The 17,403-nt window shown below is 40.5% G+C and overlaps 1 protein-coding gene across 1 annotated transcript in view; it reads left to right on the forward strand.

Annotated features, from left to right (window-relative positions):
• The window catches only part of POU6F2 (POU class 6 homeobox 2), a 565,270-nt gene extending 548,194 nt beyond the window's left edge, over positions 1–17,076 (forward strand). Inside the window, exons 8-10 of the mRNA XM_045192643.1 lie at positions 5,977–6,145; positions 12,950–13,118; positions 16,529–17,076. Coding sequence (XP_045048578.1) covers positions 5,977–6,145; positions 12,950–13,118; positions 16,529–17,033 — 843 coding nt within the window. The 3' untranslated portion in view covers positions 17,034–17,076. The remainder of the gene's footprint in view (positions 1–5,976; positions 6,146–12,949; positions 13,119–16,528) is intronic.
• Positions 17,077–17,403: the final 327 nt, after the last annotated feature.

Raw genomic sequence — 17,403 nt, forward strand, 5'->3', positions numbered from 1 at the left:
GGTTAAAAACACTTTAGAATTTTACAAAATGTTATTCTTAAGTGTTGACAATGATGTGGAACAACTGGAATGCTAGTGGGACTATCAATTGCTACAGTGACTTTGGATATTAGCTTGGTAGTTTTTAAAAAGTTAAATATTCATTTACAGTATGATCCAGTAATTTCCACAATTCCACTTCTAGGTATTTACAAAAGAGAAGTGAGAACACAGGTACACACAGGACTTGTAAATAAATGTTTATAACAGCTTTATTCATCAAAGCTTCAAACTATCCATCAACTAATGAATGGGTAAACAATCTATGGCATAGGTTTAGATATAGATATTTATATACACTATTCAGCAATTAAAAAAAAAGAATGAGCTACTGATATATGCAACAAAATGGATGAATCTCAAAAAAAAGTATCCAAGCAAAGGAAGTCAGGTACCAAAAGATTACATACTGAATAATTCCATTTCTAGAATCATGCCAAACAAGTCCATCAAGGCAGAAAGCAAGGCAGTTGATGTGGATCCCGGCCCGCAGGATCCTGTGTTGCGGCGGCAATATGCAAATACACATGGACTACAGAAATCCTGTGGAGGAAAAGGGATGGCATGGCCACTCTCTAACTGAGAGAGGGTGAGAGGGCTAGAGAGAGCCCAAGAGAGAGCTGACCCCCGCCTGGACAGGCTTTTATTGCTTTTTTGGGCACATTACATGGAGGATGGTCCTCATTTACTATGCACAGGTTCATCACAGGTGATTACCTTTTAAGGACAACAAAGGACAGAATACTGCTAATTACTTCAAAGACAAGTATGTTACAGCTCAAGGGGGAAACTGCTCACACTCCATACTTAGGTGGTTTAGCACAGACTTTGGGAAGTTAAAGATACTCAATAAACATTTGCTGCCTCAATTCAGGGTGAGGGAGTTTTAGCAAGAGCAAGTCTCATAGCAGTCAAGGTACAATGCAGGCCCGATTTCCCACTGGAGAACCTATCCATGGATGTGGGTCCTGCCCGCCAACTTCGCTCCCCACTGGTTTTCCGAGTGGGGGCTGAGCCACATTTCCCATGCTTGGAACGGTTCCCCACAGGCAGTGACCAGGAGTTTGGGGAAAACTGATTGCATAGGAGATTAGGGAACTCTGTGGAATAGTGGGAACATTCTATATCTTGAATATGATGGTGATTTCACAGGCATAAACCTTTTACAAAATTCATCAAACTATATGCTTGAAATGGATTGTACTTTATTATATATAAATTATATCTCAATACAGTATAATGTAAAGAAGGAACACACACATTGAGAAAGCAATGGCAAACGTGAAACTGAAACATCCCAGACTGTCTCTTACATTCTGAGAAGATGGTAAAAGATTGGAGTCTGTTTTGTAGTTGGCTCTTACACAAAAGTTGAGGGCCTGACATGATTCTACTCCCAGGCTGACATCCTTAAGTAACTCTATCAAGCCTGAGCGACATGACAGCTCTACGTAATACATAAAAACAAACATAGGGGGGCTGCCAAAATGAGGAGACAAAGAAACATGGAGGAGACAAAGAAACATGGCCTAAATGAAAGAACAGAACAAAAGTCCAGAAAAATAATTAAACCAAATGGAGAAAAGTAATCTATCAGATGCAGAGTTCAAAACACTGGTTATAAGGATGCTCAAGGAACTTAGTGAAGACCTCAACAGAGTAAAAAAGATCCAGTCAGAAATGAAGGATACATTAATTGAAATAAAGAACAATTTACAGGAGATCAACAGTAGAATGGATGAAGCTGAGAATCAAATCAGCAAGTTGGAACTTAAGGAAGCAAAAAACAACCAGTCAGAACAGCAAAAAGAATCCCCAAAAAGGAGGATCATGTAAGAAACTTCTGGGACAACTTCAAGCGATCCAATATTTGCATCATAGGTGCACCAGAAGGAGAATAGGAAGAGCAAGAAATTGGAAACCTATTTGAAAAAATAATGAGGAGAACCAAGATGGCGGCGTAGGTAGACACACTGCACCTCCTCGCACAACCAGAACTGACAGAAAATCGAAAGGCAAGGAAGTCCAACACCAAGTAGATAAAAAAGAAATACATCCACACCAGTAGGAGGGGCGGAGACGGGCACCGGGGAGCAGAGGACTCACGTGGCCGTGGTGGGACCGAGACTGGCAGAGTGTGGGACGAATGGGGCAGGCAGTCTGACCACTAGCAGACCCCGCGGCCCCACACTCACGCACAGATAAACCTAGACGAACAGCAGGGAGCGAAGCAGACTGCATAACTCAGGGCTCCAGCGTGGGGAAATAAAGCCTCAGACCTCTGATTGAAAGCACCCATGGGGGTTGGGGCGGCAGCAGGAGAGACTCCCAGCATCACAGGAGAGGTCGTTGGAGAGACCCACAGGGGTCTAGAGCGTGCACAAGCCCACCCACTCAGGAACCAGCACCAGAGGGGACCAGTTTGCTTGTGGGTAGCAGAGTGAAAGACTGAAATCCAGTGGAGAGTGGAGCGGGTGCCATAGCTCCCTCTCAGCCCCTCCCCCACATACAGCGTCACAGCCCAGTGACCAGCGTTACCCTGCCCCAGGAACACCTAAGGCTCCGTCCCTTAAAGTAACAGATGCGCCAAGACAAAAAAAAAAAAAAAAAATGGTCCAAATGACAGAACACTTCAAAGCTCCAGAAAAAATACAACTAAGTGAGGAAGAGATAGCCAACCTATCGGATGCACAGTTCAAAACACTGGTTATCAAGACGCTCACAGAATTGGTTGAATTTGTTCGAAAACCATATGAAAAAATGAAGGCTATGCCAAGAGAAACAAAGGAAAATGTACAGGGAACCAATAGTGATGCGAAGGAAACTTGGACTCACATCAATAGTGTGGACCAGAAGGAAGAAAGAAACATCCAACTAGAAAAGAATGAAGAAACAAGAATTCAGAAAAATGAGGAGAGGCTTAAGAACCTCCAGGACATCTTGAAACGTTCCAACGTCCGAATTATAGGGGTGCCAGAAGGAGAAGAGGAAGAACAAAAAATTGAAAACTTATTTGAACAAATAATGAAGGAGAACTTCCCCAGTCTGGCAAAGGAAATAGATTCCCAGGAAGTCCAGGAAGCTCAGAGAGTCCCAAAGAGCTGGACCCAAGGAGGAACACACCAAGGCACATCATAATTACATTAGCCAAGATTAAGCAGAAGGAGAGAATCTTAGAAGCAGCAAGAGAAATGAACACAGTTACCTACAAAGGGGTTCCCATAAGACTGTCAGCTGATTTCTCAAAGAGACCTTACAGGCAAGAAGGGGCTGGAGAGAAGTATTCCAAGTCATGAAAGGCAAGGGCCTACATCCAAGATTACTCTATCCAGCAAAGCTATCATTTAGAATGAAAGGGCAGATAAAGTGCTTCTCAGATAAGGTCAAGTTAAAGGAGTCATCATCACCAAGCCATTATTATATGAAATGTTAAAGGGACTTATCTAAGAAAAAGAAGATAAAAAATATGAACAGTAAAAATGACAGCAAACTCACAGTTATTAACGACCACACCTAAAACAAAAACAAGAGCAAACTAGGCAAACAACTAGAACAGAAACAGAAGCAAAGAAATGGAGATCACATGGAGGGTTATCAATAGGGGATTGGGAGGGGGAGAGAGGGGGGAAAGGTACAGAGAATAAGTAGCATAGATGATAGGTGGAAGATAGATAAGGGGAGGGTAAGAATAGTGTAGGAAATGTAGAAGCCAAAGAACTTATAAGTATGACCCATGGACATGAACTATAGGAGGGGATGTGGGAGGGATGGGGTGGGCCGGATGGAGTTGAGTGAAGGGGTGGAAATGGGACAACTGTAATAGCATAATCAATAAATATATCAAAAAATAAAATAATTATAATTTTTTAAAAAAGAAAGAAAAAATAATGAAAAAAAACTTCCCTAACTTGGTAAAGGGAATAGACATAAGTCCAGGAAGCTCAGAGAATCCAAGCTTGTTTGGATCCAAAGAGGCCCATTCTAAGATACATCATAATTAAAATGCCAAAGGTTAAATACACAGAGAGAATCTAAAAAGCAACAAGATAAAAGCAGTTAGTTACCTACAGGAGAGTTCCCATAAGATTCTCAGCTGATTTTTCTAAAGAAGCTTTGCAGGCTAGAAGAGATTGGTGAGAAATGGTCAAAGTAATGAAAAGTAAGGACCAACAATCAGTATTACTCTATCTAGCAAAGGAATCATTTAGAATCAAAGGACAGATAAAGAGCTTTCCAGACAAGAAAAAGCTAAGGGATTTCATCATCACCAAACTAGTATTACAGGAAATGCTAAAGAATCTCCCTTAAGAAGAATATCCAAAAAAAGAACAATAAAATGGCAATAAATGTGTATCTATTGAGTCTGAAAAACAAAATAAACAACCAGAGTAGAAACAGAATCATAGATACAGAGAATGTTTTGATAGTTGCCAGATGGGAAGAGGGTTGGGGGATAGGTGAAAAAGGTGATGGGAGTAAGAAGTACAAATTGGTAATTACGGAATAGTCATGGGGATATAAAGTACAGCATAGGGAATAGAGTAGGCAAAGAACATATATGCAGGACCCACTGACAGGGACAATGGTGAAGAGATTGCTTGAGGGAGTGGGGGGCTGGGGGAACTGCGTAGAGGGGAACAAAGGGGGGAAATTTGGGAAAACTGTAATAACAAACAATAAAATATAATTCAAAATGAATAAATGAGGAAATAAATGGACAAATAAACAAATAACCCTTCCTGCTGTGAGTGTGAATATGGCTATGAAAACACTTTGTATGCCAAAAAGTGCTATGACTAAAAAAAGAAGCAGGTGGCCACTGATGAGGGTCCTGGGCTACCCTTTGTGTCAGCTTTCTAGGAAGGCAAGACACAGATCAAAAGAGATTCTTCCCAGGCCTTTAAGTAGATCTGGCACCTGCAATCATTTCCCTTTCCTCCTTCCTCTTCTCAGCTGAGCTCTTCTCACCTCTCATAACAACAGTCCTTTGATAACCTGTGAAGGAGTCATGAATAAATGGACATAAAAACAGCCTTCCCTAAGGCACACCAGATTTTTTTAATTAAGTAAATTCTTACTTGTGGCATTGTGACTAAGACCTTGAGCCCAAGGTCAGACTTCATATGCCCAGAGAACAGCTCCTCCACACCTGCTGAATGAACATACAACACTTCTCACCTTTCAGTGCCTCGGCTTCCTCGTTTGTGAAAAATAGCAGTCAAAATAATAACCCACTTCTCAGGCTGACATGAGAATCCAGTGAGAGAGTGCATGAAAGTCCTGAACGGAGTACTGGCACAGACTAGGAAAGTGACAAGTGAAACCTACAAATGTTAATAGATTTTTTTTGTCCTGACTGCCCCAATGTCTCGCTTAATTTTCCATGGGATATTAGAGAGCCTTTTTTCTAACTCCACAGTAATACACCCAGACCCTTTGGTCTGGGAGAGCAGAAAGTTCCTATATACACTAGGCCTTACTAAACTGGAACTTTCCTAAAAATACCATTACATAAGACAAATGGTTGGACATAGCCACACCTTTATATTGACTTTTGTATTCCCAGTTGATTGTAAGAAGTATAGTTTATCTATGTATACTTCAGAACCCTGTCAAATGTACTGTAATTGTTTGAACAGGCAGAAAGAGTCTAGCTACACACGGTGGTCAGGAAATATAGGTATTCCAGCAAACCAAGTAGGGAATTAATAATATATTTAGAATTACTAATAAAATGCCTGTCAAGCAAGCAGGAACATATTATATACAAAAAAAAAAAATCCTGCCTGTTGTGTGGGAGGATGTTCAGTCTTCCTGAAAAGTACCAGTATATATTCTTGGAAATAAAATGATTCAACCCTATATGCAACTTTTGTTCCCTGGCATTTTCTCCCTAATTTGTCATTCATTTGTGTATTTTTTTACATCCCTGTGTAGCTCCACCAACCATCCCAGACGTCAGTGGGTCAAGCAGCCTCCCAAGGTAATCTTCTGCACTTGGCCCACAGCCAAGCATCCACGTCTCAAAGCCCCGTCCGGCAGGCTTCCTCTTCTTCCTCCTCATCCTCTTCTTCTTCAGCTTTGAGCGTGGGCCAGTTAGTCAGCAGTAAGTATCCTTTCTGGCTCAGTTAAATCATGGTGGCCTTCCTGATGCCTGTTTGCAATGCCTCCCCTTCTCTCTCTCTCTCCCTCTCTTTCTCCTCTATAGCTATGGCTCTAGCTCTCTTTCGCTCCTACCTTACCTCCCTCTCCCTTTCTTATTCTCTCAACCTCAAAGAGGAATTTCCTGGCCCTACTAAGCCAATATTTCAGTGAAGTCCATGCCATGGCCACATGGTTCCTTTGGCATGCAGTCCCCCAAAGCGCACACTCTCAATAAGTGCCTGTCGGGACCAGTTTCTATCTCAAGTGCTTTTTTTTTTAATTTAATTTTATTTAATTTTAATTTTTATTGTTATTCAATTACAGTTGTCTGCATTTTCTTCCCATCCCTCCAAACCACCCCAGCCAAACCCACCTCCCTCCCCAGCCTCCACCCTCCCCCTTGATTTTGTCCATGAGCTACTATAAAGGACACATGGTCAAGTGCTTTCTGATGTGCTCAGTCAGTCCTGACACTTCAGAAGGGAGAAACTGATCAGCTTGCAGGGCATGAACCACATAGCTCAGAACTGAAATAACTAATAACAGACAGTCAGCCCCATAGGTCAAACTGCTCTTCTGTGTGTTTGAAGACCTATGCCATTCTATTTGTGGATGTCCAGGGAAAGAAAAGAGATTGTACCTGTGGTCAGGTAGCTGTGTGTACACAATGAGCTGCCTCCAGTGGCATGTGGGGGAAGCTGCATGGGCTGGAATCCAATGGGAAATTTCTGGATAATCATTCATAAAATAAAATAAGCCTGTAAATCTACTTCCCTGAGTTCAGGCCACATAGCCAGAAATGGTAGCTGGCCCTCGGTGAAGACAGCATATGTATAACATGCAAATACAAACACATTAAGAAGAATGGGACAATGGCCTAACTTAGTGTTAGTTATTCACATTTAGCAGAATTTTTACTTATATATAACATTGCAGAACATGTGCATAGATTGTACTTCTCCAGGGTCCAAAAATCCAGTAGTTATAGATTTAGAGGTCTAAAGCACTACATAGGCATTTGTACCATAAAACAAGGACAGATGTGTGTATGTTTGGTCAAGTGTCATGAATGGCCCATCTTAACACGAACAGTAAGGATTCTCACATATCATGAGGCAAGTTTAGTAATGCACAGCAAATGAAGAGTTGCCATGTTCTCTCCCCTACAAACTTCTCCCCTCAGAAAGAATACATATATACATGCACATGTTATTGAGTACATGTGTTTGTGTTATATGTATATGCATATACATATATATGTATATATACATACACACATATTCAATTATATGGCTAATTAAGACGGGAAAGGTATTTGTAGAATGGAAGAGAGATGAAGAATTGTGGAAAGATATTAAAATACCCAAGTAGCCTAAATGTTCTTGGTCTTAAAGATGGGTCAACACATAACAGAGTTTCAGATTATACATGGAGTTTGCCATCAACCTTTTATTTTAGGTTGTTTAGATAAACAACTCCTCTCATTTGGGCCAGAAACTCTAGTCTTTCTTAAATAAAAATCATGGATAAGATTAATTTAATTATAGCCAGATTTTTCCTCAGTAAAAAACTTCTCATATGGTTGTCATGGGGAAAAAAATCAAACTTTATCTCAGTTCAATATTCAGCATAAGTTTCTGCAAAATATTCTATTTCTATGTAGCAGCAAGGTCATAAATTTGGAATAGGCTGTTAAGCTTTGGTCCTTAAAGAAAATAAAACAAGATCAAACATCTTACAGATAAGAGTAGGATAAATATGAAGTAAAAGTACAAATAACCCTACAAATACAGTACTTCACACAAGGTAAAGATTGTACTCAAAACATGTGGGATGGATAGAGAGATAAATGAATGGATAAATGAGCCCACAGACAGATGGATGATGGGGCTGAGTTCTCACTAGTCCAAAGCTGCACAAGGAAGGAGTTTTCCTTTTTTCAGAAATCAGTATCAGAGCTACTTAATGGGCCAGATGGAATTTCAATTGCACAGTGGCCAACAGGGCATCTAAATTCTAGGTCTATAATGAGTGAACCATATTACATACCCTTGATATAAAGAATTGGGGGAGAGAGACTCCTTTACCACATGCACTTGAAGCAGGAAACTCAAAATTCACATGCAGAGCCTAAAGAAGGAGCCTTCTCTGGAAAATATGAGAGGGTCAAGCAGTATCACCAGGCATCAGACTTTACAGAAACCCACTGCTGGACTTACAGTTGCTACAGATTTTGAGCATGTTATTTAGCTAATCCTCTTCTGCCTCACAACCCAACTACAGAATGAATAGTACATGGAGTATATTCTGATGAATAGTACATGGGGTATTTTCTCAAACCACTGTTTGAGCTTTCATTTGTAGAGTTTTTAAAGCACTTTCAATATTTTACTCATCTTAATACTCACAATAAGGTATTATAAATCCTCATCTTCAGATATCGAAGCTAGTATCAAATAGATCCTGAAAAGTACCACCCATATTGACCATCTTATGTCAGAGGCACCAGGTATATATAGTCTTAGTTGAGAGAACATGATACCCTGTGTAACAAATCTAATGGGTAACAAAGCCAGGATAATAATAGTCAGTGGGCTGTACACATTCTATACACCAGAGCTGCTGTAAAAGACACAATGTTTACACATAAATTTTATCCAGTGAAATTTGAATAACAAAATATATCAAATCACTTGAATATCTTTGAATATTTTTTAAAAGCCTGGGCCCATGCCTCACAATTAAAACATAGGCTTTCCTTTGAGCCAATCTAAAGAGAAAAACTAGACATCTTGCATATTATAAAATTTATATTCAAGCATTAAATATGCAAATAAAATATTTTTTCTCCAAGATTAAACTCACCAAATCTTCAGTAGGCTAATGCGGGGAGACCAAACCCCATACTTCAAATATAGTTGTTATATAGGTTAAACTACAGGGAAAAAGAAGGGTCAGAGTCAGTCAACCTAAAAAGAAAAAAATACAGGCATTGAGCACCATGTATACACAAGGCACAGGGATAAAAATTAAGAAAGCAAAAATAAGCAAGATGTGGTCCCTGCCCTGGGGGCAGTCATGAACTGATTACAAAGAAACATAGAGAACAAAGCAAAATAAATGCTGTGATCAACATCTGTATAGGGACAATGAGCATATAGTAGATGGATATGTCAGTTTTAGAGGATGAGATAGAATGGAAAGACTTGGTATAGTAGCTAATTCTTAAATTGAGCTTGGATGGTTACTGGAGAGACAAATCCCTCCAAAAGGCAAGGTCATAGTTGGGACCAGGTCAAACTGGATTTGAACCTGTGATCAAAACCTTGGTCAATGAGCCCTGGCTGTGACTCAGTGGATTGAGCACTAGCCTACAAACCAAAGGGACGCCAGTTCAATTCTAAGTCACGGTGCATGCCTGGGTTGAGGGCCAGGTCTCTGGTTGGGGCCATGTGAGAGGCAACCAGTCGGTGTATCTCTCACACATTGATGTTTCTCTCTATCTCTTTCTCCCTCCTTTCCCATCTCCCTAAAAAATAAATAAATAAAATCTTTTTAAAAAATGCTTGGTCAACAAACTCTCCCATATCATGCTCAAAGACTCACCTTAGTGTTGAGTTACCATGGTTCCAGTTCTTGGGCAGATCATCCAAAAATCTTCCCCATTCCAGGCAAAAGATCACAGAGTTAATGTGTTAACAATGATAACAGGATCTTAATGTGCAAAGAACACCACAACTAGGCTCAGAATTACCAGATATGCACACTCATTAGAACTCCTACACAGAAACCTACACAGCTTGTCCTATATCAAACCTTGTTAGGTCTCCACAGTCGTCAGAGGTAAATATAGTTCCTGTAAGCAGGGATTTGGGAAAGTCTGGAACAGTCAAACAATTGACCTGATAAATGTCTCAAATGTGTTTAAGATTTACATAGTACTGTTTAAAAATAGGTAGATTTGGGATTGCTTTATTCTTTGCTGGGTTTGGTTTTTCAGTACACTTTTTTAAATCCCTGGCCTGTAAACTTGATTCTTAGAGAACAAAGAATTCATAGTCAATACAAGAAAAACCAAAACTATAAAGTGAACATAAAGATGCATGGTGATAGCTTATGGCACAGTGGAACCCCTGATTCACATGATCACAATTCACATCATTTTCTACAACCCAATGAAATCACCATATTGCAAGTAAGCTGTTCTCCAAAATTGCATTGTATGTTCCCAAATGGTTTACTTCTCAGAAATATTTGGTAAATATGCCCATTATTTGCTATGAGAATAGCACTAAAAAGCAGATGGATGTTTACATAAGGCAGTTAATTCATACTTGGCAGCTTCTTTAAAGATGCATATTTCTTTTATAACAATCCCACAAGCAGAGGTTGTAGAAGGGTGATGTTGAGAGATGGTGACTATTCAACAACCCATTTAGCAACCCCTTACACTGATGCCCTGTGAAATGTTAATACCACAGACATACTGCATACCTGTTCTGTTTATATACTGTGGCCCTTTTGGGGGGCCACAACTGTTGTACTAATACTTTTCCACCATCCCCACCAACACCCAGAACCAATCTTGCCCCCCTTCAGAATGCAAGACAGGTTCAGCAAGGCAGCAGGTCTGAGAAGATCTTGGAGATGAGAATGATGAAGGAGCAGCCAGAATCAGTTCCAGCTGACTGATTGTTCCCAAGTGCAAATATAGTCCTGATGCAGCCAAATCTCCTAACATTGCAAAAGAACATGGAAACTACATTTTTCTTTAGAAACCTTCCAATGTTTAAATGTTGAAAGTAATTCAAAAAATATGTAAGCACTAGAAAAGCTGAGTTTTATTTGCAAGCTACTCATTTGCAACTTCTGCTCTAGGAATTTTTTTAAAGGAAGAAATGAGAGAAGGGGCTCAAAGCTGCTGTGCATGTAGATGTAACCTCCTGGAGTCCCTAGCAAATCCTTCAAGCTGCTCCAGGCTGCTCTGCTGGTAGGATTTAAGATCTGGAGGATGGCCTCCACCAGGGACAACCCAAACAAGTCTTTCACTAGCCAAGTGTTACTGGCTTTCTGAGGGGGAATTTGGGGGAGGAAAATTCAGGATTTTAATTAATCTTAACAACTAACCCAGCTTTATAGTAACCCTCTGCCCCTGCCCATATAATCTCAATGTCCTACACTGAAATATTCACCTCTCAGACTTCACCCTACCCAACTCCATCCTATCAAAACCCTTGCAGGTTGTGCTTCTTCCTGCATCTGTGCCTCTTTGCCAGCTGTTCCCACTGACCAGAATATACTGCCTTCATTCTCTGAAAGCTGCTCACTGGGTAAGACCCAGATGAATCCTCTCTCCTGTCACCTCTCCCTTCTCTGCCAGTGTGGATTTCACACCATCATTTCTTGATGATACCCTGTTTGGTATTTTTCTCTAATTTTTTTTCTCATTCATAGTATTAGGCCCCTCACTCCACTCATTAAGGTTCCCAGGAATCACTTTAATACTTACAGACTGATTGCTGTGGTTATACCACTTTTTAATCTTTCCACAAAGAAGTTGTAACTAATAACATGTAAAAATCTGACAGTCACGGTGTACATCTGTATTGCTGAGTCTATTGAGTCCATTCACCCTGTAATGAGAGAGTTTATACATGAAGCTCCAAGCTCCCCAGAAATTTTAACATTTTTACTTAAAAAGTCCTTGAAAAATTGACTTTGAGATGCAGATATTTCTTTCTTTTCATGATAACAAGAGTGTCCAGAGCCCTGAGCCCAGAAGAGTAATAAAGTCCACCACAGTCCTTAGACAAGTACTCGAATTTACTGAAATTGATGGGTGATTGTGCAGAAAGAGGAAGAGAAAAACTTTTCACCTAAGTCCTAGGAATGTGATAAAGAACAATAGAGTTGCTGGCAGGGAGAACAGCTTCACTCCAGGCCGGATGGAGCAGCACTTTGAAATCTTCCACCATCTCCTACCCGTGCAGTCTCCAGCTTGGTGTGTGCTTTCATTTATCCAGGGATCAGTAGCCAGGGGAGGAGAGTTTCATTCTCCAGCTGTTGTGTCATTTCCCTTTGTAAGTCCTAAATTGACTGAGTTATCTGGCACCAGAGGAGACTTCCTGTGGTAGGCATTTTTTATTATGTGCCCTTTCAGGGACAAAGGCATCTGAGTCAGTAAACTGCTTTATGGGAGTGGGATATATTATCTTCACAGCTTCATAAGCATGCTCTTTTGAAGGGTTAATGTGAACATAAGAAATTTCGCAACATTGCCATCTATTAGCCTGGCTGCATTGGTGATCAAGTGAAGGAAAAACACAAAATACTATTTTCTTCAAGGGCAATTTTTAGCACTAAAGATTTCAATTAAGACATTACAAATTGAAATCTTTCCATTTTTATGTTTCTGTGAAATATTTGAACATACTTATGGGCAATATGCAGTTGCTTCCCCCATAGCAGGTGCCTTCCTACACTATTTGTTAAGCCCTAAGGAACGTGTTCTTGTATTATGGAGGTGGCAGTGTAAGCAACCCTGGAATACTTGGAATAGAAATATCTTGAAGAATGATTTGCGGAGCTGTAATGAGTTGAGGATGGGGGTTGGTGCCTCACCTGGGAAACAAAGAGAACATCACACAGTGTGGGTTTCCCCACCGCTGTGCTATTAAAAGGGTCACTTTCCCATAAACCCTAATATATAGATATTACTCAGTTGTGTGCTGATGTATTGATCCTATTTTTAAAAACATCTCCACAGATCCTCAAATGGCAGCGGGTGAGGTGGATGGGGTTAATCTGGAGGAGATCCGAGAATTTGCCAAAGCTTTTAAAATCCGGCGCCTGTCCCTTGGCCTGACCCAGACTCAGGTGGGACAGGCTCTCAGTGCTACAGAGGGCCCCGCGTACAGCCAGTCAGCCATCTGCAGGTAACCCGCGCCTGCATGCTGTTATCTCTCCTGGCCTGGCCTATCTGGGCCTCGTTTGTCCTTTCAGCTCAGCTTTTCTTCGGGTGGGCAAAGCTGGAGGGGTAAAGCATGGGAACAAAGTTTAGGGTGGCTGTATGTTGAAACTGATGATATTGATGGAGATTAAAGTGCTGAAGCAGACTTGTGGGCCCTGGCTTGATAACTCCTGTCAACTAGCAAAGAACCTCCAAGGCGGTCTCATTGGAAATACTGTAACCCAACCTCCTATGCAGCTGAGAGCCACTGTCTCCTGTCTGCAGATAGGTGTCCTGTGCAAATGTAAACCTGCCAGTCCCGGTTGGTGTTAACGTTCCCACCATTTCTGCAAGGGATGGCTATCAGGATTTCCCAAGAAAATTCATCTTTAAAAAAAATTAACTACCTTGTGAGCTCGAAGGAATTTTTTAACTTGCCTTCTCAGACCCAAGTTTAAAAGCACATTTTGAAAAAGAAGCAACTGCTTTCCATGGCTCAAAAAAGGGTACTGAGAATCTGGCCTAATCTTGCCCACTCTCACCCCCCAAATAAAACAAATAAATGACAGAATACAGCCTTGGTTGTGTTCAAGTTGATCTGGGTCAAGCCACCAGAAACAGACTCTGTGCATGCATGTGTGTGTTGCACTAATCCTATGTTTATGCATGAGGTAACAAAGGCACTTCTGTAAGAGCTTTTTCCTCTTGGGCAATGCTTTATGAGTCCTCCTCCATCAGGAAAAGCCAAGAAACCAACTCTAAACTCATTTAAGTGGATTTTGTTCTTGGTGATCCATGAAATGCTGTCTTTTTATCCGCTCTTTATACTTTTAATGTATTCCCCAAAGGATGGAAGTGTACTTTTCCTGCAGTTTAAGACTAAGGTTATAAATAACATCAGTATGGGGTAGTAGCTTGCAGCTTACATTTTGCTCAATGATTTTCCATAAAACCCATTGATTGTTGTTAAATACAAAAAGCACCATAGGATCCTCTCACTTCTATGGCCTCCCCTACTGTTTTTTCTTATAAGATACCTCCCTGTAGAAAATAACCTTTATTCAGTCTATACAAGGATACTACTGCTGGGAAATTTGTTTCAACAGCTTGTATATGTTATTCCAAACAATATGTACAGAAGCATCAACACTAACAAGCAGCATCAATGATATGAATACTGTTGCTCCCTGTTGGGAAACATTAATTTTGTTTCATCTTGACAGCCTTGTGATACAGGCAGCCACAGGTTTTTTAAATTGTTGCCAAATGGCTATTGTTGCTAAAGCTCTCTTTGGCTTATTTTTAGTCCTAAAATCTGGTTTCTTTTTATTGGTTTGAGTGTTATTTAATGTTTTCACTAACATAGGTAGTATTTCTTGGGCATTCCCAATCAAATATGTTGATTTCTAAAGTCGTCCCCAGGGAAAACCAAAGAAGCTATGGCAGTAATGAAAAGAGACCTTGGGAATTCACTGTGTAACTGAGTATGTCAGATGCCTTGACTTTTTGGCCTTTTTCTAGCTTCTGGAACTTCAGTGAGGTAATTTTAGGAGCTAACTATCAAGAAAATATTAAAGTCTTGGAAGAAACCAAACTCTTTAGAACAATTCAAGTTAACTTAATGGTGACAAGGAATCTGCATTTGAGCTTGCATACTCAAGTGTCACTCCTCCTTTCTCAGCTGCAGAGACTCCCAAGTACTGCTGTGATAAGTCCCTCCTTATTAGAGACACAGAGGAAAAAGCACTGCCAACACACTGGGCACCCCTATCATGAGCTTTCTCCCTGTGCCAAGGCCTGTAAAGCCTGTTATCATGCTATCAAGGGTTTGAGTTTGGGGGCTGTTATAGTGAGTGGCAGTAGAATGTGGTATGTGGCAATTAACGGGACAGTGAGAGCTCTGGGGAAGCATACCACAAGTGACAAACTCATTAAATGACATTAAATGATTCATTCATTTTGTATTGAAAGCAAAATGTACTTCTTCCCTTTTTGACTAGTACTGGAAGTTGGGTTTCTCTAAAATAAATAACTCCTTGAGCTATGCTTGGAAGGGAATGCAATAGGAATCACATTAAAATTTGATAGCATTTGCTCTTATCACAACGTATCTAAAATGCAGCTCCAAAACTAAGATTATTGTACATAAAGGAAGCTTATCCTTTTGTGTTGTTTTGCAAGCATCCTTATAAAACACAGTCTGACTGACTAAAGCAGGTTCATTTCAGCTCCATGTAAACGGACTACTGTAGTAAGATGCACTCTGCAGTCAGACGGTTTGTTTTCAACAGTCCGAACTTTAAAAGAGAGAGGAGAATTCTGTGTATCCAAAGTTGTCATACTGGAGGGTTGTAAGTTTAGGTTTAGAATAAACAAGCAAAAGGAATTGGAATGTTTTGGGGTTTTATTGAAAATGAGTATGAAATTTATACCAGAATGACCTGTTAAAACACTGTACATAATTTTGTTCAAGATGCTTTATATTTTTTAACATTGGTGTAGGAAGAATTGCTGATGGCGACTGATATACATAAGACCTCATTTACAGAAAATAATATTATTCAAGTACAGTTTGCAGATATCACACATTAAATGTAGCTTGGTGCCCTGGTGCGAAAGTACACTTAGGCTGAACAGGTTTTAGAAGGCACAAGGTGGCCTTAGTTCGTCTGGGGAGGGGTGTCCATAGTAATTACAATGTGTCCAGCTGTTTGAGTCCAGCAGTGAAGTAGCAACAGGACACATTTTACCTGGAAAAGGAATATGGTGAAAACTGTTTGTTACCAGAAGGTTGGGGGTGGAAGAGGAAAGAGAGAGAGAGAAAGAGAGATTAAAATAAGACACAAACAGAGATGAAAAGAGCTATAAAAGAAACTCATCTTAGTTGGCATCACTATTATAATAAATGTAATATTTGTATAATCAAGCCAGTGGGGGAGATTAAAGGCAAATCAAATGTAAAACATAAAAAGAATCATTTTAAATGAAAGAACATGACAGACATTGTCTTCGATGTCACTTTCTGATGTTAATTTTTATTTTAAGATTTCTAAAGATTGGGAAATTGGTGCTGGTATGATTAAAATAAAAGCTTAGATCTCAAGAGTTTACAGGAAAAAGATCTGCAAGTTGTTTGTTTCCATTGAGAAGGCTCGCATGTCATGCTGTTTCCACCTTCCTTAGCCTCATCTGTGTTTGTGTGTGCGGGTTGCATGTACTGGCATTGAAGCATGAGGGGAGGGTGGGTGCTGGCTTGATCTAGGACAGCTACCTTGCAGCTGGCTGATCATCTGGAGTGAACTCGCTCTGCCAGTCAGTCGGTCAGGCAGGCAGGCAGGAGGCCCACCCTGGCAGAGGACTCAGTGTAAGACTGTTCTTTCTCAATTTTCCCCCCAGACACACCATCCTGAGAAGCCACTTTTTCCTACCACAGGAAGCCCAAGAGAACACTATAGCTAGCAGTCTGACAGCCAAACTGAACCCTGGCCTTTTGTATCCTGCCAGGTTTGAAAAGCTGGACATCACCCCTAAAAGTGCCCAGAAGATCAAGCCGGTGCTTGAGCGGTGGATGGCTGAGGCTGAGGCCCGCCATCGAGCAGGTATGCAGAACCTGACCGAGTTTATCGGGAGTGAACCATCCAAAAAGCGCAAGCGGCGCACCTCCTTCACACCCCAGGCCCTTGAAATCCTCAATGCCCACTTTGAGAAGAACACACATCCGTCTGGGCAGGAAATGACCGAAATTGCTGAGAAGCTAAACTATGACCGGGAAGTAGTTAGAGTTTGGTTCTGCAATAAGAGGCAGGCCCTGAAGAACACAATTAAACGCTTAAAACAACATGAGCCAGCAACGGCCGTTCCCCTGGATCCCTTAACAGACTCTCTGGAAGAAAATTCCTAAAGGAACACCCACCAGGAATCAGAAGCAAACTCCGCAGAAGATGAACTCCATCCTCGCAACTTTGCCAAACAATAAATAAATAAATAATAAATATAAAATAAAATTAAAGATAGCCCTAGTCATCCACCTTGTTAGTAAAAGACTAAGAAAACCACCAAGTGGACAGAATGGTTTATACACATCCGTTGGTTTTCCAAAAAGAAAATAAATTTTTTTGGAAATTTTTAAACAAGGAATGACCCACACTACAGGTGTGTGAAGTAGGATAGTTCCCTCTCCCACCTGTCTCCCCAAAGCCAGTTTTTTTTTAATGGACTAAAAGCGAACCAAATAACCACTACTTTTTTGTATATTATGAAAATGTGAAACA

The sequence above is a fragment of the Desmodus rotundus genome, chromosome 6, assembly GCF_022682495.2.
Source record: "Desmodus rotundus isolate HL8 chromosome 6, HLdesRot8A.1, whole genome shotgun sequence".
Taxonomy (NCBI): Eukaryota; Metazoa; Chordata; class Mammalia; order Chiroptera; family Phyllostomidae; genus Desmodus; species Desmodus rotundus.